The sequence below is a fragment of the Dipodomys spectabilis genome, unplaced genomic scaffold (genome assembly GCF_019054845.1).
Source record: "Dipodomys spectabilis isolate Male_0828 unplaced genomic scaffold, ASM1905484v1 ptg000230l, whole genome shotgun sequence".
NCBI lineage: Eukaryota > Metazoa > Chordata > Mammalia > Rodentia > Heteromyidae > Dipodomys > Dipodomys spectabilis.
In genome coordinates, this window is record NW_024870907.1 from 2474044 (window position 1) to 2501864 (window position 27821).

General features: G+C 55.1%; 1 protein-coding gene across 1 annotated transcript; it reads right to left on the bottom strand.

Moving 5' to 3' along the window:
* On the bottom strand, positions 1 to 26787 carry Nfam1 (NFAT activating protein with ITAM motif 1). The gene is made up of 6 exons (XM_042697971.1): positions 26637 to 26787; positions 15587 to 15916; positions 14142 to 14254; positions 7929 to 8039; positions 2082 to 2171; positions 1 to 368 (listed from the first exon to the last, which is right to left on the bottom strand). The coding sequence occupies exons 1-6, from the start codon at positions 26743 to 26745 to the stop codon at positions 309 to 311; spliced, it is 813 nt and encodes a 270-aa protein (XP_042553905.1). The 5' UTR covers positions 26746 to 26787; the 3' UTR covers positions 1 to 308.
* Between the last annotated feature and the right edge of the window lie 1034 nt (positions 26788 to 27821).

Here is a 27821-nt window from a genome sequence, read left to right on the forward strand (position 1 = left end):
GATTCTCAGATCTCAGCCTCCCGAATAGCTAGGATGATAGGCGTGAGCCACCAGCACCTGGCCAGCCAAGCAAATTCTTAAAGACTGAGGGGCGCTTTGCTGACTAGGCCAGGGCAGAAAGTGCCGGCCTGGCAGAGGGAACACCTGGACAAGGCACAGAACGGGGCACAGACCGGAGCCAGGGAGGCAGACCAAGGCAGGGTAAGGTGATTGGGGGAGGGGAGGGGGGGAGGGTCTACACTGGCTAGGATCACTGGGGCTTGAGAGTCTCTGAGTCAGCACAAGTTCAGAGGCTGGTGGAGCCCCGCCTAGAGATTTTCATAGACCACGTTAAATTCACTCTTGTCTTCTTGTCTACGTAGCTTCTTCTGGGAAAGAAAAAAAAAAGGAAGGGGGAGAAGAAGAAGAGGACGAGGAAGAGGAGGAAGAGGTGGAAGAAGAGGAGGGGAGAGGAGGAGGAGGAAGAGGAGGAAGGAGAGGGGGAGAAAGGAAGAGGAAAAGGGAGAGGAGAAGGGGAAAGGGGGAGGGAGGGAGAGGGGAAGAAGGGGTGAGGAGAGAATGGGAGGACAGGGGACAAGAGGAGAGGAAAGGAGAATGGAAAGGAGGGGAGAAGATGGGAAAGGAGAGAGGAGGGGAGGGGAGGGGAGAAATGGAGAAAAACTATTAAGTAGGAAACACATGAACTTGCACTAGTTTAGTTTTAGTCAGACTCAGACAGATTGTTTCCTGTGAGCTTTGGCAGTGTGCCTGCCTTCTGTCCCCAAGCCCGCCTGACCAGCCTCTTGTCCCTCCATCCTGGGGGCTATACCAGCCTCCCCTGGCCTGCCTCAGCCTCCCCTGTCCCCTGACTCCCCCCTATTTACCTTGTTAGGAGTCCCCAGGAACTTAGAATCCCCAGGAGCCTCCCCTCTCTCCCAGTCCCCATCTGGCTTCTCCCTAGAGCCCACCTTCCACAAGAGAACTGCCAATGTTTCTGTGCTCTTTGGCTCAGTGGCATTGTTCCTGCAGCCCAAGACTTCTGGAGAGCTGTCCTGTCCAGCACCCGAGGGCCTGGCACAGGGTGGGCACTCACTGCTGAGATGGCCCAGACAACCTCCGTGGTTCAGGGAGGGAGGCCCTGCTTCCGGTCTGGGTGGCTTTGAGAACAGGAAGCTACACAAGCAGTCCCCAGCCTGAGCTTCCGGAGGCTGAGCCAAGTCCCCAGGGGCCACAGGCCCTACGGGGCCTGCACTGGCTCAGCTTCATCGCCCTTCACAGCGACCCCAGCTCCCATCAGGTGTGGCAGTGATGTTTCTGAATTCTGGGCCAGATGGTGTGGCAGCAAAACACGACTCACATACTTTATAAATAAGCAGACAAGTCAAAGAAAGAAAGAGCAGGGTAAGCCAGGCCCTGGTGGCTCATGCCTATAATCCTAGCTACTCAGGAGGCTAAGATCTGAGGATCAAGGTTCAAAGCCAGTCTGGGCAGGAAAGTCTTCAAGACTCCAATTAACCACCAGAAAACTGGAAGTGGAACTGTGGCTTAGAGTGGTAGGGTGCTAGCTTTGAACACAAAAGCTCAGGGACAGCACCAGCCCAGGCCCTGAGAACCCCCCCCCCCCCCCACACACACACACAGCAGCAGCAGCAGCAGCAGCAGCAACAGACCCAAGGCCCTGTCAAGTTGACACCAGGCCAGCCCAAGGACATCAGCATCTACTCTATCTCTGGCCTTAGCCAGCACTGGACTGGGGACACCTGTAAGCCCCCCAACTTCCCCTCTGATCAGCCAGTGTAGACATGGTAGTGTTCCTTGAATAATGGTTAAGATCGTTCAGCAAAGAAGTCTGTCTGTGAGCTTTGGGCCCTCCATCAATGTCACAGAAGATGGAGACACAGAGAAGTTAGGCAGCCTGAGCACGCATGCACAGCTGCGAGGAATGGAGCAGGAGTCCAGAGCCCCCAGTTCTCCCTGTAGTCTAGTTGCCTGTGAAGAGGGCTGGATTCCATTGCAGGTGCCTCACACCTGCAGTCTAGTTAACCCCCACGGCACAGAGGAGGAGGAGGGGAGGGCAGGCTTGGAGCTCCCTCCCTGCCTACCTGGGAGGGGGGACTTCTGGCGGCGGAGGGCAGGCTGCCAGCCTTGCTCTCAATGTAGGAGTAGACCTCAGTCTCTCGGCGCTGTAGGGCCTGGAGGAGAAGAGCGCTGGGATGAGGGGGGTATACAGAAGGGAGCCCCTGGGCCCCAAGCCAGCCTTCCCACTGCACACCTTTGCATCTCCCCTCCTCTGCTAGTGCTCCATCCACACGGCTACCTGGCTGGCAAGACTCAGGGCCTACCCTGGCCTGAGCATCCTCCCCTAGCCTCAGACCCCCGAGGGCCTGAGACCACATCACTGCTCAGTAGGGCACTTGCCAGTATCTGCTGCACTCCCTAGTTCAAAGCCCCGGGCCTCATGGGGGTCCCACCCATCCACCCACACCTACTCCCCTGCCTGAGCTGGTGGGTGTGCCAGGCACCCACTGGGGTCTCACTGCTGACCACCGATGGGCTAGCCCAGCCTCAGTTCTCAGCGTCCCATCACCTTCCCTGCCTGTGTCATTTGCAGAAATTCAGTTTCCACCGGCCCACCCTGACCCTGGCCCCAGGAGGGCAGAGGGTCACATTCCACTGGGGCTGTGCAGTAGGGAGCTCAGCCTCCAGTTTCCCGTCTCCCGCTGGACTGGGAGCCCTGGAGGGCAGGCACTGGGCCTGGTTCGTCTCCTGGTGTGTGAACTTACAGCTGGCCCTGGCACAATGAGAGCCACACCAAATGTGCAATGGTGAGGCTTCCCTGTGTGGCGGTGTCCTAGGGCCTCACTGGCTCCAGCCCAGCCTCAAGATGCTCAAGATGGTCAGGCACAGTCATTCACACCTATAGTCCTAGCTACTCAGGATGCTGAAAATGGAAGGGTCATAGTTCGAGGCCAGCTCAGACAGAAACGTTCTCCAGACCCTCCCCCTTCTTTCTTTTGGTGCTAGGTCTAAGGCTTGAACTTTGGGCCTGGGTGCTATCCCTGAGCGTTTGTGCTCAAAGCCAGGAACCTATCACTTGAGCCACAGCCCCACTTCTGGCTTTTTGGTGGTTAGTTGGAGATAAGAGTCTCACGGACTTTCCTGCCCAGGGTGGCTTTGAACCACAATCCTCAGATCTCAGCCTCCTGAGTAGCTAGGATTATAGATGTGACCACTGGCTCTAGACCTTCTCTTGAAAAATAACTAGCCCTCAGAGGTCTGAGTGAGGATAGGAATGATGGGGGAGAATGATGGAAAGATACCGATGTTCAACATGGCTTATACAATCACTTAAAGATTTTTACTTTATTTTATTTTATTTTTTGCCAGTCCTGGAGCTTGAATGCAGGGCCTGGGCACTGCCCTTGAACCTCTCTGTGCTCAAGGTTAGCACTCTACTAGCTGAACCACAGTGCCACTTGCAGATTTTTCTGTGTATGTAGTACTGAGTAATTGAACCCAGGACTTCATGCATGGTAGGCACACACTAAGCCACATTCCCAGCCCTTAAAGATGATTTTTTTTTTTTTGATCGGTTGTGGGTCTTGAACTCTGGGCTTGGGCGCTGTCCCTGCACTCTTCAGCTCAAGGCGAGGGCTCTACCACTTGAGCCACAGCACCACTTCCTGAAGGATGATTTTTAAAAAATGAAAAGAACTAGCAAAACTACTGGGCTGGATGCACGGCTTAAGTGGTAGCACACTAGCCTAGCGTGCATAGGAACCTGAGTCCCACCTTTGCCCCAAAAAGAGAGCCAAGACTTTGAAGCCAGACAAGAAAAAGTTCAATTCTTAGTTTTGACATCTGCCATCACAGGCCACCCCCTTAACCCTCTCTGTTTTCTCATTTACAAAATGGGAATCATTGTATCTACCTTGAAGCCGGCACTCCAGACCAAATGAGATATTAGACAGCAAAGGCCTTGCATAGTATTAGGTAAATAGTAGATGCTTCGTAAGCAACTGTCAGATGATCCAGAAAGACTCTGCTTCCTCTGCTACTCCAGGCAGCACCCACTCTCGGGCCCCATTGGGCTCTATATAGTTCAGAGCCTGCAACAGCCTAAGCAAGAGGCAGAAGCCTTTCCTTTCCCCAGTGTGTGTCATACGATGCCGGCTGGTTGCCAAGGAGGCGGTTTCCCTGGCAACAGTCAAGCAGGGGTTGCTGAGGCGGGCTGGAGAGACAGGTGGTGCTCAGAGGCAGGAGGAGGGCGGGGAAGGGGGGAGGGAGGGAGGTGCTCAGAGGCAGCCAGGCATGAAAACCTGTGTAATAAACCGTTTGACTCTTGGGAGAGCCTCAGGGCTTGGACAGGGGGCCGGTGGGGGCACCTTGGGAGCCACTCAAGGGGCAGGCTCCAAAACAGAAGAGGGTGGATCTAGGGAGAGGAGGCTTCTAACTTGTCTCCTTCCCAAGGAGAAGCTCAGTTTCTAGGGAAAAGAAACTTCCAAGGCCCATTCTGACCCATGTGTATCTTGGTGGTGTCTGCCCAGTACTTGCTGCTGCTAGTCCTCAGAATGGAATTTGTTCCCTTGCTGCCTTGTGCACCCACCCCCACCCCAGGCCCTGCCTCCCAGGCTTGGCCAGAGATCTGACAGATCTGAGCAGCAAGGAGCTGGGATCCACAGGTGGTAGCCTCTCCGCTCCTGTCCAGCTCCTATGGCGGCCTGGAGCGCAGGAGACCAGAGGAGAACGCAGCCCCTGCAGGCCTGGGACCCTCACAGCACAGCGGAGCTGGGACCTCTGGAGGGCAGGAGCCATGGCCGGGTGAGAAGGCCACCACTTAGCAGCTCCAGACGGAAGCCTTGATGAGTCCCGGCCTCCAGCTGTACTTCCATGCAGGGTGTGAACTGCAGGCCAGGCCTGACTGCTCTTCCTTGGTGGTAACAGGGAGACCAGCCTTGGTGGGCCTGCTTGGGCCTCTGTCTCACTGGGTCACCTGTGGGGTGACCCTGGGCAGGGCTGGATGGGCCGGGCCAGGCCATGGTTTATCTGAGAGTCAAGTCCTAAAAGCATCTTTGCCTCCTGCCCAGTGGGTGATGCTGCTGACCTGGTTATCAGCAGTGCAGAGGCGCAGAGCCCGTGCCAGGCCATCCTCCAGGATATAGTTGGAGGGGAGTGGGTGTTTCCGGCCGTGGGTGGGGTCTGGGAGTGCAGTTTAGAAAGGATGGCGGGTCAGGAGTGAGCACCGCGGTTCAGATGGCTCCGATGGAATGTGCAGGTGAGGGTGGGGCGGGGAAGGATTCAGACCGAGTTTGACTTGGGTGTTAGAAAGGTCACTTTGCCAGGGGCTCACACCTGTAATCCTCCCTACTCAGGAGATGAGATCTGAGGATTGAGGTTCAAAGTCAGCCCTTGCAGGAAAGTCTGAGTGACTCTTTTCTCCAATTAATCAGCAAGGAGTAGAGTAATGCCCTTGAGCAGCAGCAGCAACAACAAGAAGCTTAAGGATAGCACCCAGGACCTGAGTTCAAACCCCAGGATACACACACACACACACACATACACACACACACACACACACACACACACAAATAAACCAGAGCAAAAAAGGGCTGGAGGTATGACTCCAGTGGTAGAGGGTCTGCTTGTCTATCAAGAACAAGGTTCTGAGTTCAAACCCCAGTTTGGCTAACAGAGAAAAAGAGGTGAGGAGAAGGCTTTCACATGGCAGCTGACACAGAATCCCACACTAGGAAAGAAGAACAGGTTTGGGGAAGTGTGGGGCTGTAGATGCTGCCGGCAGCTGGTAGAAAGTCCCTGGGGAGAGCCCAAGATCCTTTGGGAACTGTCACCTTTGCCTTGAAGTTGCCTGTGGTACCTCCCTGGGGACATCCCCACACCCACACCCAGCAGACCTGGCTGGACTCTGAACGCAGTCTGGGAGGGACAACCCAAGTGTCCCCAGGCCTGGGGACAGGAGCACACACAGCACATGCCTGCAGAGCCTGGTGTCCAGACAGCTGAGGGGGCCCCAGAGGGGCAGGCGTGGGCCAGGGAGTCCAGCCTGGTGGCTCTGGACCTCACAGGGCTGACATCCGGGTGACAATGACCTTTTGCTTGCTCTACATCGATAGCATGTTATTCATGGACCCCAAAGCACAAATGTAAATGAATATTCCTCGCTTCCTCAGCCACACTGGGGGGTGGAGGGGCTGCGTGCAGCCTCTTTGGGCTCCTGCCCCACGTAGTTAGGAAGACTGTGGTAGAAAATTCTGTGACACCACAGGGTGTGGGCATCAGGGTCCCAGCCCGTGTCTGCCCTGAGACTAGGAGCCTATATTGCCATATCTGTACGTGGTGGAGGAGGCAGAGAGCAAACCAAAAAACTTCTTGGACTGGAGGCATGGTGCAAGTGGTAGAGCCAGGTTCAAGGCCTGAGTTGAATCTCTAGTACCACAAAAACAGAAAGAAGAAAGAGAGGGCCACACTCCAGTGGTTGGTTCACGTCTGTAATCCTAGCTACTCAGAAGGCTGAGATCTGAGGAGCCAGCCTGAGGAGCAAAGTCTGTGAGACTCATCTCCAATTAACCACACACACACATACACACACACCAAAAAAAGCCCAGGTGCTGGTGGGTCACACCTATAATCCTAGTTACTCAGATGGCTGAGATCTGAAGATCATAGTTCAAAGCCAGCCCAGGCAAGAAAAACCTTTATTTCCAACTAGCCTCCGGAAAACCAGAAGTGGAGCTGTGGCTCAAAGTGGTAGGGTGCTTGCTTTAAGCAGAAAAAGCTCCAAGACAGAACCTGGACCCTAAGCTCAAGTCCCACAACTGACAAAAAAAAAGTAGCAGTGGAGCTGTGGCGTAAGTGGTAGAGCACTAGCCTTGTACATAAAAGCTCAGGGACAGTGCTCAGGCCCAGAGTTTAGGCCCCAGGACAGGCACAAAATAAAATAAAATAAAAAGAACAAAGAAAAGGAAAGTAGGAAGTGGCACTGTGGTTCAAGTGGTAGCGTGTTAGCCTTGAGCACAAAGAGGCTCAGGGACAGAGCCCAAGCCCTGAGTTCAAGACCCAGGACCAGAAAAAAAATAAATCTGTGCAGACAAAAGTGGCTCACACCAGTAATCCTAGCTACTCAGCAGGCTGAGATTTGAGGATCTTGGTTTGAAGCCAGCCAAGGCAGGGAAGTGCATAAAACTTAACTCTAATGAATCAACAAAAAGCCAGAAGTGGGGGCTGGGAAGATGGCTCAGTGGTAGAGCGCTTGCCTTGCATGCCTGAGGCCCTGGGTTCGATTCCTCAACACCACATAAGCAAAAAGAAAAAAGCCGGAAGTGGCACTGTGGCTCAAGTGGTAGAGCGCTAGCCTTGAGCTGAAGAGCTGAGGGACAGCGCCCAGGCCCAGAGTTCAGGCCCCATGACCGGACCCAAAAAAAAAAAAAGCCAGAAGCAGAGCTGTGGTGTAAGTGAGAAACACAAAAACTAAAACTAAAAATCTAAGAGATAGCACCTAGGCCCAGGATTGGCAAATACATCAATAATAATGTATGGAGGGCGTGGGGGGGGGGGGGGCACGTGATGGTTTCCTTCTGGGTGAGCTCTGTTGTGGTGGCTGGGAGGGTTGTTTGTATAAGAGAACAGGAAGGAGCTGGCAAACGGCTAGAAGTCATTTGACCAGAAGGACATTTCTTCATCTCTGAGCAGCTCCTGTGTCCCTAAGAGCGGGGGATGGACGTGCCCGGGAGGGGGTGGGGTGGCACTTCCCATGGACATGCCTGCAGGGGCCCCCACAATGACCTCTCCTTTTCTCCTTCTAGAACTTTCCTAAGGTGGGAATTAGTGAAGCTCTTTTACAGCTGAGGAGCTGGAGGCTCCTGGGCCAGGAGGTGGGGGGCTGTCAGACCCCGAGTGGGGCCTGAAAGGCCCCGGGCAGGTGTGGGGCTCACCGTGTAGAGAGAGTCTTCTGGGGGCTGCGTGGGTCTGCTGGTGGGTCTGCTGGTGGGTCGTGGGTCTGGGCGCGCGTGAGTGGAGCGCTTCAGAGAAACCAGCATCTGCTTCTGTGGGGAGACAGGAGACCAGACTGTCAGGGCTGGGGCTGAGTGACTCCCCTGCCACCCTAGACCCCAGCAAGACAAGATGGAGGGGTGTCAGGAGGCCACATGGGAATTAGTCTGACCTTTACCCCTTCCACCCACCATCTCCAGGGAGATCTGGGGGATGCCCCAAGTCCTCCATGAAGGCGCTCACATGCCTGAGGCTGGAGGAGGTGAAGCAAGGGCTTGTGGGGGCAGCACTGATCTGGGAGGCTAGGGCACCGGGGTCCTGTGCCAGTGTGGCCGGGCACTTGCCCCAAGCAGGGGCTGTGAGTGGGCTGGGGTGGGGGTGGGGGTGGGGGGCAATCGTGCCTGGGCCAGTCCTGACCCCCACTTTACTGTCTCTGACATGCAGGAAGAGGTCGAATGTCCCTGAGACTTTTAACTCCAATTAAAACCTCTTAACTCCAATAAAAAACCAGAAAACGGGAAGTGGTGCTGAGGCTCAAAGTGGTAGAGCACTAGCCTTGAGCTGAGAGCTGAGGGACACCCAGTCCCCGAGTTCAAGCCCCACAACCAACCAAAAAAAAAAAAAAGCTCCTTAAACTACCCTGCGTTCATCCAGCACCTGTTAGCTGGGCAGTATGAAGAGATCCACAGCGACCCCCTCCTGACTTGACTTAGGTTCAGCGCAGACACAGACAATGAGCCTGGATTTTACCAAAATGTGTGCGTGCTGACTGACCACACACACACACACACACACACACACACACACACACACACACACACACACACACACACACACACACACACACACACACACACACACACACACACACACACACACACACACACACACACACACACACACACACACACACACACACACACCAGGGAACCGTGCCATCTGAGGACACTGGCTGTTCCCAGCCGAGGGAAAGGCATGCCCAAACCTGGAGGCCCAGCAGCGCTGAAGGTAAACCAGCGTGGCCAACAGACAAGCCTGCTTGGGCTGTCAGGGTGGCCCCGCAGGCAGCAAGAACAACAGGAAGCCTGGAAGGCTTCAGGGAGGAGGTGGCTGCCCCACAGCGTGGCTTTAGAAAGCTCCAAGCTGCAGCAGCAGCCGTACAAATGCACCAAGTCAGGAGGCTGGGCAGGCCTGCTGGGAGGGCACAGGGTTGGGGCGACCGTGGGAGGCACGGAGAGAGGCGGTCTGGACGCCCCCTCGTCACAGGCACCACACTGCCAACAGTAGAGCAACACAGCTTCATCGCGGGGCAGGAGCTAATTAAAAACCCTGGCTGCCTGCCAATCGCCAGCCCATTTACTCCGGGATTAGCTCTTGAGAGCTACTTAACTCGCAGGCAGGAGCCGGCGCCACCCCCAGCCACAGCATCATTACGGCAGCAAGTGTAGGGGTGGCGGGGGGGGGGGGGGGGGGGGGGCAGAGTGCTGCCTCTTCTGTACTCTGCGATAATCCTCAGGCCATCTCTGTCCTGCACAGGAAGAAGTGAAGGCTCAGAGAAGACAGGGGGATCCAGCTAAGGACACACACCAGGAAGTGGCAGGGACAGGATTTGAACTCAGGTCTGAGTTTCACCAACAAGCCATCCTGACAGGACTTGGGGCTCTCGCTGCTCTGTGTGGTGAGGAAGTGTAGCACACAGGCAGCTCGGGGACTCCCGTGCACTTAGCAGCTGGGACTTGTTCTTTATTCAAGTCACCTAAGTGAGTGGCCATTTCACAGAGGAGAAAACCAAGGCTCACCAGCTAGCCAACGGCTGCCTTTGCAGCAAACTCCCCTGAGATCTGGCACCCCTTCTCTGAAGCATCTGCCCCTAGAGGCCCCATTACAATCAGGGCTCCTCAATGGCCCCTCTTGTCAAGACCACCGGGGTCCCGGTGCCTGCTCTGGCTGGCTGGTCTGGAAGCCATCAAGGCTGAAGGACATGAGCCCCTGGACAGTGACTGTTCCAAGAGGCCAGTCCACCAGAGCTGGGGACCATGGGCCCTGGTGTCTGACACCTGTGGGCCTCTCCGCTGGCCTCTGGGACCATACATTGGGGCAGAATGAAAGACAGGAGCAGTTGGGGAGGGGCTGAGGTTACCAGGAGAGGCGCCCTTCAGGGGGTGCTGCGGAGGCCTGGGCCCCAGGGCCACTCCCTTAAAACTCCATGATGCTATGGGCACTGGTGGCTCACACTGTAACCCTAGCTACTCAGAAGGCTGAGATCTGAGGATCTCGGTTCAAAGCCAGCCTGGGCAGGAATGTCCCATGAGACTCTTTTTGTTTGTTTGTTTGTTTTCGGGTTTTTTTGTGGGGGGTCCGGTCATGGGGCCTGAACTCTGGGCCTGGGCGCTGTCCCTCAGTTCTTCAGCTCAAGGCTAGCGCTGTACCACTTGAGTCACAGCGCTGCTTCTGGGTTTTTTCTTTTGTTTTTTGGGTCCGGTCGTGGGGCCTGAACTCTGGGCCTGGGCGCTGTCCCTCAGCTCTTCAGCTCAAGGCTAGCGCTCTACCACTTGAGCCATAGCGCCACTTCCGGCTTTTTTCTTTTTTCTTATGTGGTGCTGAAGAATCGAACCCAGGGCCTTGAGCATGCAAGGCAAGCGCTCTACCACTGAGCCACCTTCCCGCCCCCCATGAGACTCTTATCTCCAATGAACCACCAGAAAACTGAAAGTGGTCTGTGGCTCAAGTGGTAGAGTGTTCACCTTGAGCTGAAGAGCTGAGGGACAGCGCTCAGGCCCAGAGTTCAAGCCCCACAACTGACCAAAGGAAAATAAAACAACTCATAAGATGCCATGTTTTTGTAGGCATGGGGTGACCTGTCCTTTGCAGCCAACCCTGACCATCTAGGCCCTGGCTCCCAAAGGCAGCCAGCATAGCTCCTCTTGCTGTGGCCAGCTCTGGGCTGCTGAGCAGCCCCTCACCAGCGGGGCAGGGGGCCGGGGGCAGGGGCATCTTCTGAGACCCAGCTCTGCACAGCAGGGCTGCTGCTGCAGTGTCCTCTCCCAGCTAGCCCTGTGCATGGGTCCACAAGCACCCTGGCCCCAGCTTGTAGGGCCACTCTGTAGTGGGGAACAGTGTGGACGCCAGAGGCCAGAGTGGGCAGCGGAGGGAGAGAGCAAGGGCAGGGGCAGAAAATGAAGTTGGAGCCTGAGCCAGGGCAGTAGTCAGAGGAGCTGAGTGCTGGACAGACAGAGGACAGGGCTTGCTGACAGACTGGCGCTGGGAGGGAGGGGAGTCAAGTGCACCACTGCAAGGATTTGTGTCTGGGCACCGGGGTGCATGATGCTTTTAAGAGTCCCGAGTGCGCTGTCCTGTCAGGCGCCGTGGCTCACGCTTGTAACCCTAGCTACTCAGGAGGCTGAGATCATAGGGTTGCTGTGGGAAGCCAGCCCAGGCAGGAATAGTCTGTGAGATAATTCCTGCCAGTTAACCACCTAAAGCCAGAAGTGGCATTGTGGCCAAATGGTAGAATGCTAGCCTGAGCACAAAAGCGAAGGGACACACCCAGGCCCTGAGTTCAAGCCCTAGGACTGGCACAAGAAGAAACAGTGCTGTCCAGGACAGGTGAGCTGGAGACATCATCCTTCAGCCACCATGCCAAGCCGGGCCGTGGCTGGAGTGTGAGGAGGAGGCTAGACAGTACTGTCAGCCAAGGGAGACAAAGCTCCGGGGATAGACCAATCACCGCAGGAGCCCCCGAAGAGCCCTGGCAAGGACCAGCTTGAGCTCAGACCAGTGTGAGCCGTCACGCCTGCTCTCAGACAGAGTCACAGTAACCACATCTTTTCAGAAGGGACCTTAGGTTCCCTCTGACCCCTGTGCTCTGTCTGCTTTGAATCCCCACTGGGGAAACGGAGGCAGGGTGGAGTTAAGCACCCTACCCACGCTCACAGAACTAGTAAGTGACAGAGTTAGAACTTTAATGCTGTGGAGGGTTTTTTTGGTGTGTGTTTTTGTTTTTCCCAGTCCTGGGGCTTGAACTCTGGACCCGGGCACTGTCCCTGAGCTTCTTTTGCTCAAGGCTGGCACACTACCATTTGAGCCACAGTGCCACTTTGGCTTTTTCTATTAATGTGCTACTGAGGAATCGAACCCAGGGCTTCATGCATGCAGGCGAGCATTCTACCACAAAGCCACATTCCCAGCCCTAACATTATATTCTTAGTTCCCCACTGGCTGCCACTTTCTTTGTATGAGTGCCTGTGTGTGTGTGTGTGTGTGTGTGTGTGTGTGTGTGTGTGTGTGTGTGTGTGTGTGTGTGTGTGTGTGTGTGTGTGTGTGTACCTATAATAGGGCTTGAACTCAGGACCTGGACACAGTCCCTTAGCTTTTTTTTTTCAAGGCTAATGCTCTATCACTTGAGCCACAGCTCCACCTTTGGCTTTTTGCTGGTTAATTGGAGATAAGAGTCTCACATGCTTTTTCTATGTGGCCTGGCTTCAAGCCTCCATCCTCAAATCTTAGCCTCCCGAGTAGCTAGGATTACAGGCCTGAGCCTCTGTCACCTGGCTGTGCTTGTGTTTAACCTATCATAACTATTTACCAGCTCCCCCAGGATCCTAGCCTTTACTACAGGACCTGGTGTATAGTAGTTAAGATCTGCCTAAGGAAATGTATGCACATATTTAAGTAGCTTTATAAATGATAACTCAATGGCAATTCCTTACTGAGGGTCTACTATGTGTAAGAGGGTAGAGTCATTGCAGGGACAGGCAGAGAAGTACGGAACAAGAAAGCTCAGGCCAGGGGCCAGTGACTCACACCTGTGACCCCAGCTACTAAGGAAGCTGAGATCTGAGGATCACATTTCTAAGCCAGTCAGGGCAGAAAAGTCTGAGATTTCTATCTGCAGTTAACAAGCAAGAAACTGAAGTAGAAGTGTGGCTTACATGGTAGAGTGCCAGCCTTGAGCAGAAAAAGCTAAACACGAATGTGAGGCCTTGAGTTCAAGCCCCACTATTGACATGCACACACAACAAGAACAAAGTAAAAGAAAAATAAGCCAGGCGCCAGAGGCTCAGGCCTGTAATCCGAGCTACCCAGGAGGCTGAGATCTGAGGATCATGGTTCAAAGCCAGCCTGGGCAGGAAAGTCCGTGAGACTCTTATCTCTAATTAACCATCAGAAAACCGGAAGTGGCGCTGTGGCTCAAGTGGTAGAGTGCTCGCCTTGAGCTAAAGAGCTGAGGGACAGTGCCCAGGCCCAGAGTTCAAGCCCCACAACCAACAAAAAAGAAAAAAGAAAAAGAAAGCAAGCTCAGGACTGGGAGATGATGAAAGTGAGCCCCCCTTCCCCCCACTCCCCCACCCCCGCCAAATGGGGAGACACAGCTTCCTAGAGAGGTGCCATCCACAGTGTGAGTGGGAACAGGCCAAGTAAAGAGCCGGAGCAAGCTGCCCCTCTCCCTACACTCTAGTGCTGAGCTTGCTGTGTGACCAGGGGCAAAATTCAACCTCCCTGAGCCTTTCTTTCTACACCTCCAGAGACGTGAGGGCCTGCCTAGGAGGATGCATGTGGTAGCTCTTTCCTTCCAGACTCTTCTTTCCTTTTGGGTTGCTGAGACCAAGAAAATATAGGACTGAAACTGTGTGTCAGTGGCTCACACCTGGAATCCTAGCTACTCAGGAGGCTGAGATCTGAGGATCGTAGTTTGAAACCATCCTGGTAAGGAAAGTCCCTGAGACTCATCTCCAATTCATCATAAAAGCTGGTGGCTCAGGTGGTAGAGCACTAGCTTTGAGCACAAAAGCTCAAGGGCAGTGCCCAGTTCCTGAGTTTAAGCGGAAGAACTGGCACACATGCATGACACACACACACATGAAAATCTAGGACTGGGGGCATGGTTCATGCTGAGTGACCATAGGCCCTAAAGAACCCTGGGTCCTGCAATAGATCAAACAGGGCCTGGTGATGCACGCAGAGGACGCCTGGGAGGTTCTGTCCATCCTTGGTGACGTGGCAGGAGGGACTCCAGCTCCAGGGCCCAGGTCTTTGTGCAGGGCAGTGGCAGCAGCCCCTCTGCCCTGTGAGGCCTCCCCAGGCCCGTGATGTGAGTGCAGGGACTGCGTTGCTGGGTGCGTCCAGCTGTGTGCAGCTGTGTGCCCAGGCCATACCTTCTTCCACAGCAGCAGGGCTGTGAGCAGCACACTCAGAGTGGCCAGGAGCCCCGTAAAGCTGAAGAGGAGGGCCTTCTGGGGGCTGGGTGGGGGCTCTTGGTACCCCGTGTCTGAGAGGAGGGCAGGGAACAGAGGATCAGTTTTCTGGGAGAAGTGGAGCCTAGTCAGCCCACCAGCCCCCAAATCCTCTGTTCTCCTTCACCCAAGATCCCCATTTCCAGCCTTCTCCTATTGACCCCTGCGCTGGCCAGATCCTAGTATCACTCTTGCTTTGCTAAGTCTTCTGCTCAGTCTCTTTAGAGACAAGGACCGTGTTGTTCGATCCTTTAGGCCCCTGCTAAGGTGAGCTGGCTTACCGAGGGTGGTCTGTGGGACCCTGGGAGACTCAAGTCATCTTTTTGTTTTGTTTTGTGTTTTGTTTATTTTGTGCCAATCCTGGGGCTTGAACTCAGGGCCCTAGGCGCTGTCCCTGAGCTTTTCTGCTCAAGGTGAATGCTCTACCACTTGAGCCACAGCTCCATTTCCAGCCTTTGGGTGGTAATTGGAGATAAGAGTCTCATAGACTTTACTATCTGTCCTGGCTTTGAACCGAGATGCTCAGATGTCAACCTCCTTAGTAGCTAGGATTACAGGCGTGAGCCACCTATGCCTAGCTTACATTAGTTTTATTTATCAAGCCGCTCTTCTGCCAGACAGCAGCTCTTACAGGCAGGGTCTTACTCTCCCCACCAAAATCCTGCACAGAGCTGGGCACCAGTGGCTCATGCCTGTAATCCTAGCTACTCAGGAGGCTGAGAGCTGAGGATCATAGTTCAAAGCCGGCTCGGGCAGGAAAGCCCGTGAGACTCAATAAACCACTCCGAAAACTGGAAGTGGTGTTGTGGCTCAAATGGTAGAGTGCTAGCCATGAGCTGAAGAGCTGAGGGACAGTGCCCAGGCCCAGAGTTCAAGCCCCATGACCAAAAAAAAAAAAAAAGAATCCAGCACAGGCCTAAGGTCACATATGGGCAAGCAAAGGAACAGGGATTCAAACCCAGGTCTGTGGGATTCCAAAGTCCCCTCTCACCACATCCAGTGAGAATCACAGAAGTAAATCAGAGATTCCCAGCTGGAGCAGCTGGCTCAGGTGAAACCTCATGGGATCCCGCTATTCCCTGAGAATTTCTTTCCTGAAAGATGTACTCATTCCAAGTCTTCACGAGCATACGCCTGCACGTACCTCATTCTGCACAGACCAAACCCTCCCCCCGACTGTGCTGATGGGATCCTAAGACCAAGGGGCCAGTTACCAGCCATGGGCAGGAGGAGCAGGTGCACAGCCCAGCTCCCTGCTCTTGGCATGCCTACTGGCTGATGGCTCCACGTTACCAAAGCTAGAAGCCACCCCAGCCCTGGTCTCACACTTCACCCTTGGTCTGGGAGGAGCCACGGGGAGGTCTCACCTCTCACCAGGATGAAGGTACCATTGCCGCACGCGGTGAAGCTCGGCCAGTGGCTGCAACAGTAATAGGTACCTGTGGCCAAGGCGTTAGGCAACGGAGGAGTGACCTGACAATCCAAGGTGTAGGTCCGGTTCTCGATGCCCTCACTGGGTTGGCAGCCAGTGGGCGACTCCTTGCTTTTCCTGCCCTCAAGATCCACTTGAAAATAAGTCACGTGGAAATGTCTGAGTTGCGGGGTGTACTGGTAGGTGATTGTGCAGCTGAAGGAGGCGGTTCTGTTGGCGAGGGAGACGACAATGGGCAGGCCCGCGTGGGTGATGGACTGTCCTCCTGTGGGAAAAGACACAAGAGTGCCAGCTCACTTGACACACACCAGCACTAAGGCTAGCACCTCCCCTGCACTCACTGTGCAGACATAGGACAAGCACTCCACACGAGACTTCACCATTGCTACTATACTGCGCCAAGAAAAGGGCCCTGCTTTGCAGAGGAAGAGTCTGAGACTCAGGTCACCCCTAGCTCCTGCTCCCTCAGTGGCAGTAGACCTGCAACCCTGCCCAGAGCCCCAGCCTCCAACATCTCTTCCCACAGGCCAAGAGATCTCACTGGCTAAACGCACATATCTGATGATCCAAGAACAATGCCAGGTGCTGGTGCACTCGCCTGTAATCCTAGATACTCAGGAGGCTGAGATCTGGGGATCACAGTTCAAAGCCAGCCCAGCCAGGAAAATTGGTTAGACTTATTTCCAACTAACCACCAAAATGCTGGAAGTGGCAGAGCACCACCCTTGAGCAAAAAGCTAAGGGACAGCATTCAGGCCCTTAGTTCAAGTTCCAGAACTGATACAAAAAAGAATTTAAGCTGGGCACTGGTGGCTCACACCTGTCATCCCAGCTACTCAAGAGGCTGAGATCTGAGCATCATGGTTCAAAGCCAGCCTGGGCAGGAAAGTCTGTGAGACTCTTGTCTCCAATAAACCACCAGAAAACTGGAAGTAGTGCTGTGGCTCAAGTGGTAGAGCACTTGCCTTGAGCTGAAGAGCTGAGGGACAGCGCCCAGGCCCAGAGTTCAAGATCCAGAATGACAAAAAAAAAAAAAAAAAAAGAAGAAGAAGAAGAAGAATTTGAAGTAAGAGGAAAGAAGAAAACAAATGAAAGAAGCTGACCCTGGCTGGGGGTGGTGGACAGAGGACAGGAATTCCTACACAGTCTCCCAGGCCAGCAGCCGGAGATACAGTTTCCCAGAGCAAAGCTACAAGAGGATTTGCCAGACTTCCATGAAATCTAGCTAGCACAGTTCTCAGCCATGCAGAGGCGCTCACAGAGTTGGGGATACTGCCGCTGGGAGACTTTCCTGCCTGGGCTGGCTTTGAACAGCGGTCCTCAGATCTCAGCCTCCTGAGTAGCTAGGATGACAGGCGTGAGCCACTGGCGCCTGGCTTCCCTGAGCTTCTTATCTCCAGTGAACCACCAGAAAACTGGAAGTGGGGCTGTGGCTCAAGTGGTAGAGTGCCAACCCTGAGTGAAAAAAGTTCAAGGACAGCATCCAGGAGTCAAGTCCACATATTGGCACCAAGAGATAGAAAAAGGGAGGAAGGAAGGAAGGGAAGGAAGGGAAGACCAAAACAGCAGTGTATCCTGGCTGGGCCTCTGAGCCTCGCGCTTTCTGGATTTGGGCTAAGGCTGGCAGCCACCGCTCCCAACTTCGATGACACAGACCCCTTGGCTCCAATATTCTCTGCCTCCCAGGCCCTTCTCTCTCCAGCAGCTCCAGAGCAGACAGTTTTAAATTGAGGTCGGCAGCAGGCAGCCAAGAACACGCAGGCTGGCTTGTTAATCGGGAGAAGATCGTGTGTTTGAGACGCTCAGAGGGAGAGGAGAGATTTGTTTTGCTGGGGAAAGTGAGACGCGGGCCTCCTGCCGGCGGTAAGGCTGGCATTAGGCCAGGCTGGTCTCTTTTCAGCTCCCTTCGGCTCACCCTGAGCCAGAGTCTGGGGAAGAGGGGGGTCTCCAGGAAGGCAGGGCCTTCTGGAACACCCAGGGACAGGGAGGGAGAGGGCCTTCTGTATACTTAGGGCACAGCCCCCCCACCCCCAAGCCCAGATGTCTCAGGCAGAGCAGGAAGGGACTTTGCATCATCCCCGCCCCTGCTTTAGGAGGCAGCATCCCCGCCATTTTTGCTTGAGTTTTTCAGATAGGGTCTGGTGCTTTTGTACAGGCTATCCTTGGACTGAGATCCTTCCACCTCCATATTCCAAGCAGCTGGAATTACAGGCCACCCCAACCGGCTCTTGCACTGTCCTTGTGGATGTGGATGTGTGTGCTGGTACTGGGGCTTCAACATTGACTCTTAGTTTTTTCACTCAAGAAAGGTACCTTACTACTTGAATCACAACTGTACTCCCAGTTTTTTGGTAGTTAATTGAAGATAAGAGTCTCACGGGTGGGGCTAGGAAGGTAGCTCAGTGGTAGAGCGCTTGCCTTGCATGCTCAAGGCCCTGGGTTCGATTCCTCAGCACCACATAAGCAAAAAGAAAAAAGCCAGACGTGGCGCTGTGGCTCAAGTGGTAGAGTGCCAGCCTTGAGCTGAAGAGCTGAGGGACAGCACCCAGGCCCAGAGTTCAGGCCCCACGACCAGACCAAAAAAAAATTTATTTAAAATAAAAAAGAGTCTCACGGGCTTTCCTGCCTGGGCAAGCTTCAAACTGTAATCCTCACTCAGGCCTCAGCCTCCTGAGTAGCCAGGATTACAGGCTGAGCCACCAGCGCCTGGCCACACTTACGCTAGTGGTTTTACAATATCTAAACACTAGTTTTGTCATGAAACAAGAAGCCTTGGCTCGGGTTGTGTGGGATGCAGCGGAGCTGAGTGGAGGATGTGGAACCGGCAGGCACTATTGCGCAATCTCCCAGGGTCTTTGGAAGATCAAGAAGGACAATAAGCAAGAGGGTAGTATGGGACCCAGGCAAAGTAACTTATGCCTGGAATCCTAGCTACTTGGAAGCTGAGATTAGAAGGATTTCTGTTTGAGGCCAATTCAAAATCCCCTATCTCAACAGAAAAAGCTGAGCATGGTGGTGTATATCTGGCATCCCAGCCTGGCACAGGAAGCATGACTAAGGACTGCAGTCCAGGCTGGTCTGGGTACACTAGAGAGACTCTATTTTAAGAAGACGAAAATTCAGCTGAGCACGGGCGGCTCACACCTGTAATCCTAGCTAGTCAGGAGGCTGAGATCTGAGGACTACAGTTTGAAGCTAGCCCTGGTAGGAACATCCATAAGACTCTCATCTCCAATAAACCATGCAGAAAAAGCCAGAAGTGGAGCTGTGGCTCAAGTGGTTGCGTGCTAGCCTTAAGCACAAAAAGGCTCAGGGACAGTGCCCAGGCCCTGAGTTCAAACCCCAGGGCCATAAAAATAAACGAAAGAAAGAGAGGGGCAGGGAGGGGGGAAGAAAATTTTAAAAAGAAAAAATAGCTAAAGAAGTACAGCATCTGCTTAGCAAATATGAAGCTCAAATCCCAGTCAGGCCACAAAAATAGAGAGAGGAAAAAGTCAGAGACAGAGACCCAGAGAGAATGAACTACAAATGCCTGAGCGTACAGCCTGGCCAATCACCCCCCAGCATCAAGGCCCCCTGAACTCTGGCCCCTCCCCGTCCCCTCTTCTCCATCTCTCACTCTCTAGCCCTCAGACCTGGTCCAGGAGCTGCTTGTCAGCCGGGAGCCAATGGGGCCTAAGCTTGTCAGGGTTTCCTCCGGGAGGGCCGTGGCCAAAGTTACCAGGAAAGCAGCCGCACCTCCGCCCTGGGGCCTCTGCTCCTCCTCATGGGTCTGAGGGGTGACTCCAGGATGAGGACAGGGTGGACACCGTCAGCACCCCAAAGCCACCTTCCTGCTTGTTCTGGCCGGAAGACATTCATCCGAGGGTCTTCTTGAAAAGTTCTCTCCATTTAACAGATCCTTTTAGAAAAGGATGGGATCCTTTTCCATCAGTCATGGCAGCCAGTCAAGGCATCAGGCCAAGGCCCAGGAGCGGAGGGGGAACTGCAGCGACAGGCCAACCATGGAGCCCGTCCCCCCCCCCCCCCCCCCCCACACACACACTCTACTATCCTCTCACGGCAGAGAATCAACACTGAAGAATCTAGGCCATGAAGCTGTCCAGACCCTCTCTTCCCAAGACACTCCTTTTGGGGTACAGGCTATGGAGAGGGTCCCACCTGCCTCCTCTGCTCCAGCTGGCTGCAGATCAGAAATTCATGCCAGCTGTGAAACCTCCATTATCACTTATTTCCGCACTCAGGGAAGATGGCAGGCCCGATCCTGGTCCTTGAGGCCCTCGCTGCCCAACCAGCACGTCCACATGACCGAGGCTGTGACCACAGTCTGTCTGGACAGGCAGGGGAGGGGCATGCTGGTGACCTGGGCATCCAGAGGGCATCCCAAGCAGGAAGGGGAGGAGCCTGGCCGGAAGCCTGCCCTGGCTGGGGATGGCATGGGCTCTGTGTCAGGTCACACCCTGACTCCACTCCACAGACAAAATGCCAGAGGGTCCTAGAGGTCCAGGGCCATAGGCTTCCCCAGGCGGGCTGGGCGGGGGGGGGGGGGGGGGGGGGCAGCAGCCAAGAGGAGGGAGATGCAGGTTTGCAGGTTTGGAGACTGGCTGGGCCAAGGAAGGGAGGGGAGCCAGGGCTGGGCTCCGAGCAGCAGCCACGGGCAGAGCCAAGCGCCATGGGGCGTTGGCAGGGATGTAAATGGAGGCTCTAGGCACTGTGACCACAGGCACTAGACATGGGTTTTGTTAGACCTTGGTGGCGGTTACAGATTTGCAGTCTGAGCACGGACAAGTGGCTTCAGGGCTCCAAGACAGGGAGCCATTGCTTTGGCTTGTGTGTCCCCCACAGGACCACGTGGCCAGGGTCAGGAACTGGCTGGGCCGCTTCTGTGATTCAGCTCATGTAACCATCTGGAGGAACAAATTCCAGGCAGAGGATTTGGGGGACCCTGGACCCCTGGCGCTGAGGAGATGGGGGTGATGGAGAAGCAAGGTCCACTAGCACCCCACAGCCCCTCTACCACTAAAAACTCTACAAGCCAGGCAAGGCCCTGCCTTCCTGTCTCTACCCCAGGGATACATGGGAAAGGCCCAGAAGGGGCTGAGTGGAGAGGTGCCTGCAGCGGCGGCTCACAGCTGTCACCCCAGCCCGGAGTGAGGATCACAGTTTAAGGATAGCCAGGGTAGGAAACTCTAACTCCCATTAACTGGCAAAATGCTGGAAGTGGAGCTGTGGCTCAAGTGGTAGAGCCCTAGCCTTGAGTCAAAAAGCTAAAGGACAGCACTTAGGCCCTGAGTTCAGGCCCCCAGTCCTGGTACGGGGTGGGGGGAGGGGCAGGAAGGGCCCAGATGCTTCCAACTGGCCCAGCCCTGCTAAGTCTCCGAATCTATTTGGCCTCCAAGCTTTTCTTGCCCTCTCCACACAACTGTGAGTGTAGACACCCCAACTGGACAGCCAGGCCAGTGCTAAGCCACACACCCCCACCTTGCAGGGGATTTCAGAGAGGTCCTTCCCTCCATCGCTCAGGTCTCTGCATCTCTAGCTACTGCAGGATGGCCTGTAGCAGGGGTAGGGCAGGAGGTAATGAGGAGAGCCCAGCACCAGATTTAGATGCCAGCTCTCTCACTTTAAATCTTTGCTAGAGGAGCCATAGCTCACACCTGTAATCCTGGCTATTCAAGAGGCTGACATGTGAGGATTTGGTTCAAAGCCAGCCTGAGCAGGAAAGTTTGTAAGACTCTTAGCTACAATTAACCACCAAAAAAGCCTGAAGAGGATCTGTGGCTTAAGTAGTAGAGCACCAGCCTTGAATGCAAAAGCTAAGGGTCAGTGCCCAGGCCCTGAGTTCAAGCCCCAGTACTGGCACAAAAAAGAAAACAAAGACTTTGCACAACCTTGGCAGATGGCTTTACTTCTCTGACCCTCGGAGTCCCTTGCCACACAGGAGAGGGCGGCCACTGCTGCTCCAGGACAGCCTGTGGCTCCCGGGCCCCGCACAGCCACCTTGGCCCAGTGACCAAGCCAGTCGAGGGCCACAGAAGGCAGAGGGTGAGCGGCCTCTGTCTTCTGTGGGAGAAGAAGCTTGGTATATGCTTATTGAAAATGCTCCAATGAGCCTCGTGCTAGTGGCTCATGCCTGTAATACTAGCCACAAAGAAAGCTAAGATCTAAGGACCATGGTTCAAAGCCAGCCCAGCCCAGGCAGACAAATCTGAGAAACTCTTATCTCCAATTAACTATTAAATAAAAAAAAAAAAAAAAAAAAAAAGCTCAGGTACAGTGCCCGGGCCATGAGTTCAAAAGGAAAAGGAAGAAAAAAAGAAAAGGGCAGGGAAGGTGGCTCAGTGGTAGAGTGCTTGCTTTGCATGCATGAGGCCCTGGGTTCAATTCCTCAGCACCACATGTGCAGAAAAAGTGGAAATGGCACTGTGGCTCAGGTGGTAGAGTGCACGCCTTGAACTGAAGAGCTGAGGGACAGTGCCCAGGCCCAGAGTTCAGGCCCCATGACCGACAAAGAGAAAAGAGAAGAGAAGAGAGGAGAGGAGAAGAGAAGGAGAAAGAAAGAGAGAGAGAGAGAGAGAGAGAAGAAGGAAAGAAGGAAGGAAGGAAGGAAGGGAGGGAGGGAAGGAGGGAGGGAGAGAGAGAAAAGGCTCCAATGAGCACTCAGCCTTCCCTCACCCAGAGCCTCTCTGCCCACCCCCACCCCCCATCCTCCCTCTCCCTCTCCAGCTGCCTGACTTCGTGGAAAGCTCTTCAAATCCCCCAGCTCCCGCCTGGACCTGCTTCTCCCCCGCCCCCCACCTCCCTGCAAGAGTGCCAGGCCCCAGATGGGCTGATCAAAAGTATCCACCCTGCCTTCGGTCGATTGTAAAGGAAAATGCTTTAATTCTTCACTCCAGAAAAAAAGCCGTTCCCACGCTCTTCATCTGAGACCAGGGTACTCCCTCTGATTTCATTCTGGGGTGTCATAAATCTGGGTTGGGGAAGACGCTGCTGGCTTGTCCAGAGTCCCTGCATGAACCCCAAGCCGACCGGGCGCTGCAGCCCCAGACAGGCAGGTTGTTCAGAACATGGGCGGGTGGGCAGCCTGGCTGGAAGGGCAGCCCGGCTGGAAGGCGACCTCAGGCCTGCACCGTCACCCCCTCCCCGTGGCTCCCAGAGTGGCAGCGCAGCTCTCAACACCTTGGAATCACAAAGATCCATTCCTGCGTGAGCCCTGCCTCAGCCTGGCCAGCTGCCTCGTGCCTTGACACCCGGCCCGGGTGCCCAGCGGCAGGGAGCAGAGGGGAGGTGTGGGGGAGCAGAGGGGAGGTGTGGGGGAGCAGAGGGGAGGTGTGGCCAGTGCTCCCGGAGCACTGGAAAGGCAAGTGGCTCTAAGGACTCTCCTGGGCCCCCGGGGACTCAGCCTCTCTCTTTCCAGTTTCCTACCCTCAAAGATGGTGTTAGGGAGGGCAGAGGGGGTCCTAGAGCCCATGGGAATGTACTAAGGGCCCTAAATTGGGGGGGGGGCGCTTGTGGTACTGGGGCTTGAACTCTGGGCTTGGGCGCTGTCCCTCAGCTCTTCAGCTCAAGGTGAGCGCTCTACCGCTTGAGCCACAGCGCCACTTCCGGTTTTCTAGTGGTTTATTGGCGATAAGAGTTTCATGGACTTTCCTGCCCGGGCTGGCTTTGAACTGTGATCCTCAGATCTTAGCCTCCTGAGTAGCTAGGATGACAGGCGTGAGCCACAGCACCCGGCATGAGGGTGGGTGCCATGGAGCAGGAGAGGAGCAGACCCCATGGTGCCGCCTTTCATCTGGGGACAGATGCCCACCTAAAATCCTCCGCCCCTGGGGAGGGAGGGACTGAAAATGTGGAGGGGGAACCCCACGGGGGGGGGGCCCTCAGGGGAGGGATCCCTCGAACTGGAGTATTGTTTTCTTTTCATTCTGATTCTTCGGCTCCCCTCTCCTCCCCCTATAGAAATGAGACAGGCTCACTACAGAAATCCTGGAACCACAGGAAGGATCAAGAAGAAAGGCAGACTTTCAAGGCAGTTCGCCACCCTGACTGAGCAGCTGGGAACATTTTTGATGTCTTTTTTCCCCCGTCTCTTTATGGAGCTGAACTCCGAAGGAAGAAAGGAGTGGGAGGCAGCCAGGTGTGTGGGGTGGGGGCGGGAGGGGGATGGAAGCAGCGAGAGCTCTTGGGGGGAAGCTTCTAGAAGTCGACACAGGGCACTGAGTTAGGGCAGAGTTGAGAGGAAGGGTTTATGGCTGCGGGTAGGCAGGACACAGTGGCGGGGGAGGGGGGGCGGAGGCCAAGGTGCGGAGGTCTGCAGACGGAGCCCAGCCCCTGGCTTTTAAATTGGGAAGTGGCAAATGACAGCTGCATGTGAGAAAGAAATACTAGAGGTCCAATCAGTCTTCCTCACTGCCCGGAGCCCGGCAGGGCGAGCGCTCTACCATTTGAGCCGCAGCCCCACGTCTGGTTTTCTGGTGATTAATGGGAGGTCAGAGTCTCACGGTCTCTCCTGCCCGGGCTGGCTTTGAACCTCAATCCTCGGATTTCAGCCTCCTGAGTAGCTGGGATCACAGGTGTGAGGCACGGGTGCCTGGCTCTTCCAACTCCTTTTAAACACAGCTGCGCATAGCTGCCAACATCTCAGTCCTGAGGACCTGTGCCAGATCTCAGCCATCCTGGCTCCCCCGGTCTTGGCCTCCCTGCAAAACCCACCCTCTGACACAAGTTCTGGATTGCCTCCTCCTCCTCCCTCCTCCTCTTCCTCCACATTGAAGGCTCTGATAAGAGAAGACACTGGATGTTAGCTGTACCTCCCCCTGATTCTGGCCTTGACCCCTGACCCCTGTAGTCTCCTCAGATTACCTTTGCTGTTTGCCAGCTCTGACGTTTCTCCCTTCTTTTTTTTTCTTTTCTTGCCAGTCCTGGGGCTTGAATTCTGGGCCTGGACGCTGTCTCTGAGCCGTTTCATTTAAGGTTAGCGCTCTACCATTTGAGCCACAGCTCCACTTCTGGCTTTTTGCTGGTTAATTGGAGATAAGAGTCTCACGGACTTTCCTGCCAGGCTGGCTTTGAATTGTGATCTTCAGATCTCAGCCTCCTGAGTAGCTAGGATTCCAGGCATGAGCTGCTGGCGCCTGGGTAGCTTTTCTGAACTGCTGGGCTCACAGCTTGGGTCCCGTCTCCAGCTCCACCCACAGCCTCACCTGGCCCAGGTGGTCTTAGTCACGCCCCTAATGTCTCTCAGAGCCCCAGGTGGATCCCCTGGAGTGGGGTGGGTGGAGATTGGGGGTCCCAGGGGCTGGGAGAGGGGCAGAGGGCACCACATGGAAGACAGTCTGAGTGTGGCCTTGGCTGACAGCCTGGATGTCGCAGGTGAACGCCACCAGGAGGGACAACGCTTTCTAGGCCAAGGGAGCAGCAGGAACCAAGCAAGGCCCCAGGGTTGGTGTGGAAGCTTCCAGAAGCTTGAAAGTCGGTGTGGCCATAGGATAGGAAGCAGAGAGGAAAGGCAGCCCAGGTGGGAAGTGCCCTAGTGAGGGGCGGGCTGTGTGGGCAAGGACGCAGGGGGCATGTGCGTTGCCCGGCCCCCTAGCTGCTGGGGAGCAGGCTCAGTGTGTGCTCAGCGCCGCTTTCAGAAAAGTGCCTTTGGGCCCCGTGGTCCTCACTGTGCGTCTTGTGGCTGTCCCAGGAAGAAGAGGGCTCGGTGAACTTCGCTGGGGACACAGACCCCGCCAGGAGCAGCGGTGCCTGCCTGTAATGCCAGCACCGGGGAGGTAGAAGCAGGACATTGAGTTTAAGGCTGACCTGGACTATACATAGCGAGACAAACTTAAAGCAGGAGAATGGCGGGCGGGGTGGGGGTGGGGGGATGCTTTCTTCTCTTGTGAAAGCGCAGAAGCATGTCTCTTCAGTAGAGCATTTGTTGCAATACTGGGCAGAAAGGGGAAAAAAAGCTGTTTTTGTTTGTAATTCTCTGGATTACAAAAGAGCTTCTTCTCCGCAGCCTGTCTCTGGCTGGGCAGGGTGTCAAGTAGTCAGCAGGGAGGGGAGGGGAGAGGGGCCAGGCGGAGAAATGACGGAGAAGTTCAGAGGACTAAGTGGAAGCTTGAGCACTCTGTCAGCAGCCAGCGCCATTCCTCTGCTCTGGCCGCCGCTGCCTGCTCTCAGTTGGAGCCCCCCGGGGTGCCCAGGGGTCAAGGAGCCAAGTCAAGGAGCACTGGTGGCTCATGCGTGTAATCCTGGCCACGCTGAAGGCCGACATCTGAGGGTGGTGGTTCGAAGCCAACCCAGGCAGAAAAGTCCGTGAGACCCGGAACTCCAATTCACCAGCGAATAAAGCAAATGGGAGCGGTGGCTCAAGGGGTAGAGCACTAGCCTTGAACAAAACAGGTTCAGGGACAGTGCCCAGGATCTGAGTTCAAGACACAGAAAAGAAAAGAAAAAAAAGAAAAGAAAAGCCAGGTGCTGGTGGTTCACATCTATAATCATAGCTATTCAGGAGGCTGAGATCTGAGCATCACAGTTCAAAGTCAGCCGGGGCAGGAAAGTCCGTGAGACTGATCTCCAATGAACCACCAGAAAAACGGAAGTGGTGCTGTGGCTCAAATGGTAGAGCACTTGCCTTTAGCTGAGGAGCTGAGGGACAGCGCCCAGGCCCAGAGTTCAAGCCCCACGACTGACAAAAAAAAAAAAGCTCACCCCAGCACCCCGTGGCTCTGACATCTGCCAGATTCGATGCCACGTGAGAGCCCTGGACGGCAGGCTGTTCCCCTTGGATGCCAGCCACCCATGATCCACCCTCCTCATTTGGGGGTCCAGCGGCCAGGCCCTGCTGGGGTGGGAATGGGGCCCTGCCAGGGGGAGAGGCACCCCTTCAAAAGCCACAGTAGCTAAATACTTTCTGGGTCCCGAAGCCTTGCCCTGTGAGGTCCACAAGGCTCAAAGAACAGCGGGGCCAAGCCCAGGGAGGATCAGGATGCACGTACCTGCCAGCTGCAGAGCCCAGGACGCGAGGAGCCAGCCCGGCAGCCCTGAGGCCCACAGGCAGCCGGGCCAGCTCCGGAGGCCCGCAGAGCGGGGAGGACGGCTCTCCATCCGGAGGCCCCTGCTCCTGGACGCGGCACAGCCCCTCCTTCCTCCTCAGCTCCCAGGAGGGGACAGCCCATCTGGTAGCCACAGTTCCCCTTTGTGTCCCCACAAACTCCTCCCCGGCCACCTCCTGCTTCCTCAAGGCCATCCAGTCTCCTCCTCCCCCAAACCTCTCACCTCCTTCTTTCAAATAGAGGGATAAGGGGTGGTCCAGGAGACATCTCCTCAGCCCACTTCAAATATCGCTGAGGGCCAGGTACTGTGGTGCATGCCTGTAATCCCAACTAACTCAGGAGGCTGAGATCTGAAGATCAAGGTGCACGCCTGTAATCCCAACTAACTCAGGAGGCTGAGATCTGAAGATCAAGGTTCAAAGCCAACCTTGGGCAGGAAAGCCTGTGAGACTGCTTTTTTTTTTTTTTTTGAGTCGGTCCTGGGGCTTGAACTCAGGGCCTGGGTGCTGTCCCTGAGCTCTTTTGCCCAAGGCTAGTTAGTGCTCTACCACTTTGAGCCACAGCTCCACTTCCAATTTTTGAGTGGTTCACTGGAGATAAGAGTCTCACAGGGGGGCTGGGAAGGTGGCTCAGTGGTAGAGCGCTTGCCTTGCATGCATGAGGCCCTGGGTTCGATTCCCCAGCACCACATAAGCAAAAAGAAAGAAAGCCGGAAGTGGCGCTGTGGCTCAAGTGGTAGAGTGCTAGCCTTGAGCTGAAGAGCTGAAGGACAGCGCCCAGGCGCAGAGTTCAGGCCCCATGACCAGACCCAAAAAAAAAAAAAAAAAAAGTCTCACAGGGACCTCTCTGCCCAGGCTGGCTTCAAACCTGATCCTCAGATCTCAGCCTCCTGAATAGCTAGGATTATAGATGTGAACCACCAGCACCTGGCTTGTGAGACTCTTACCTCCAATTAACCAGCAAAAAAGCCAGAAGTGGAGCTATGGCTCAAGTGTAGAGCACCAGCTGTGAGCACAAAAGGTTATGGGCAGGTCCCAGGCCCTGAGTTCAAACCCTAGGATGTGCACGCACGCACGCACACAATCACTCTCGCATGCACACACAGGCCACTATTCCTGTGACTTCCCT

Coding starts and splice junctions, on each gene's coding strand:
- Nfam1 (XM_042697971.1), bottom strand. CDS start 26,745: ATGGAGAGCCGTCCTCCCCGCTCTGCGGGCCTCCGGAGCTGGCCCGGC. Junction 15,917..26,636: donor CTGGGCTCTGCAGCTGGCAG/GTACGTGCATCC, acceptor CTTTTCCCACAG/GAGGACAGTCCATCACCCAC. Junction 369..2,081: donor CCAGAAGTCCCCCCTCCCAG/GTAGGCAGGGAG, acceptor TTTCTTTCCCAG/AAGAAGCTACGTAGACAAGA.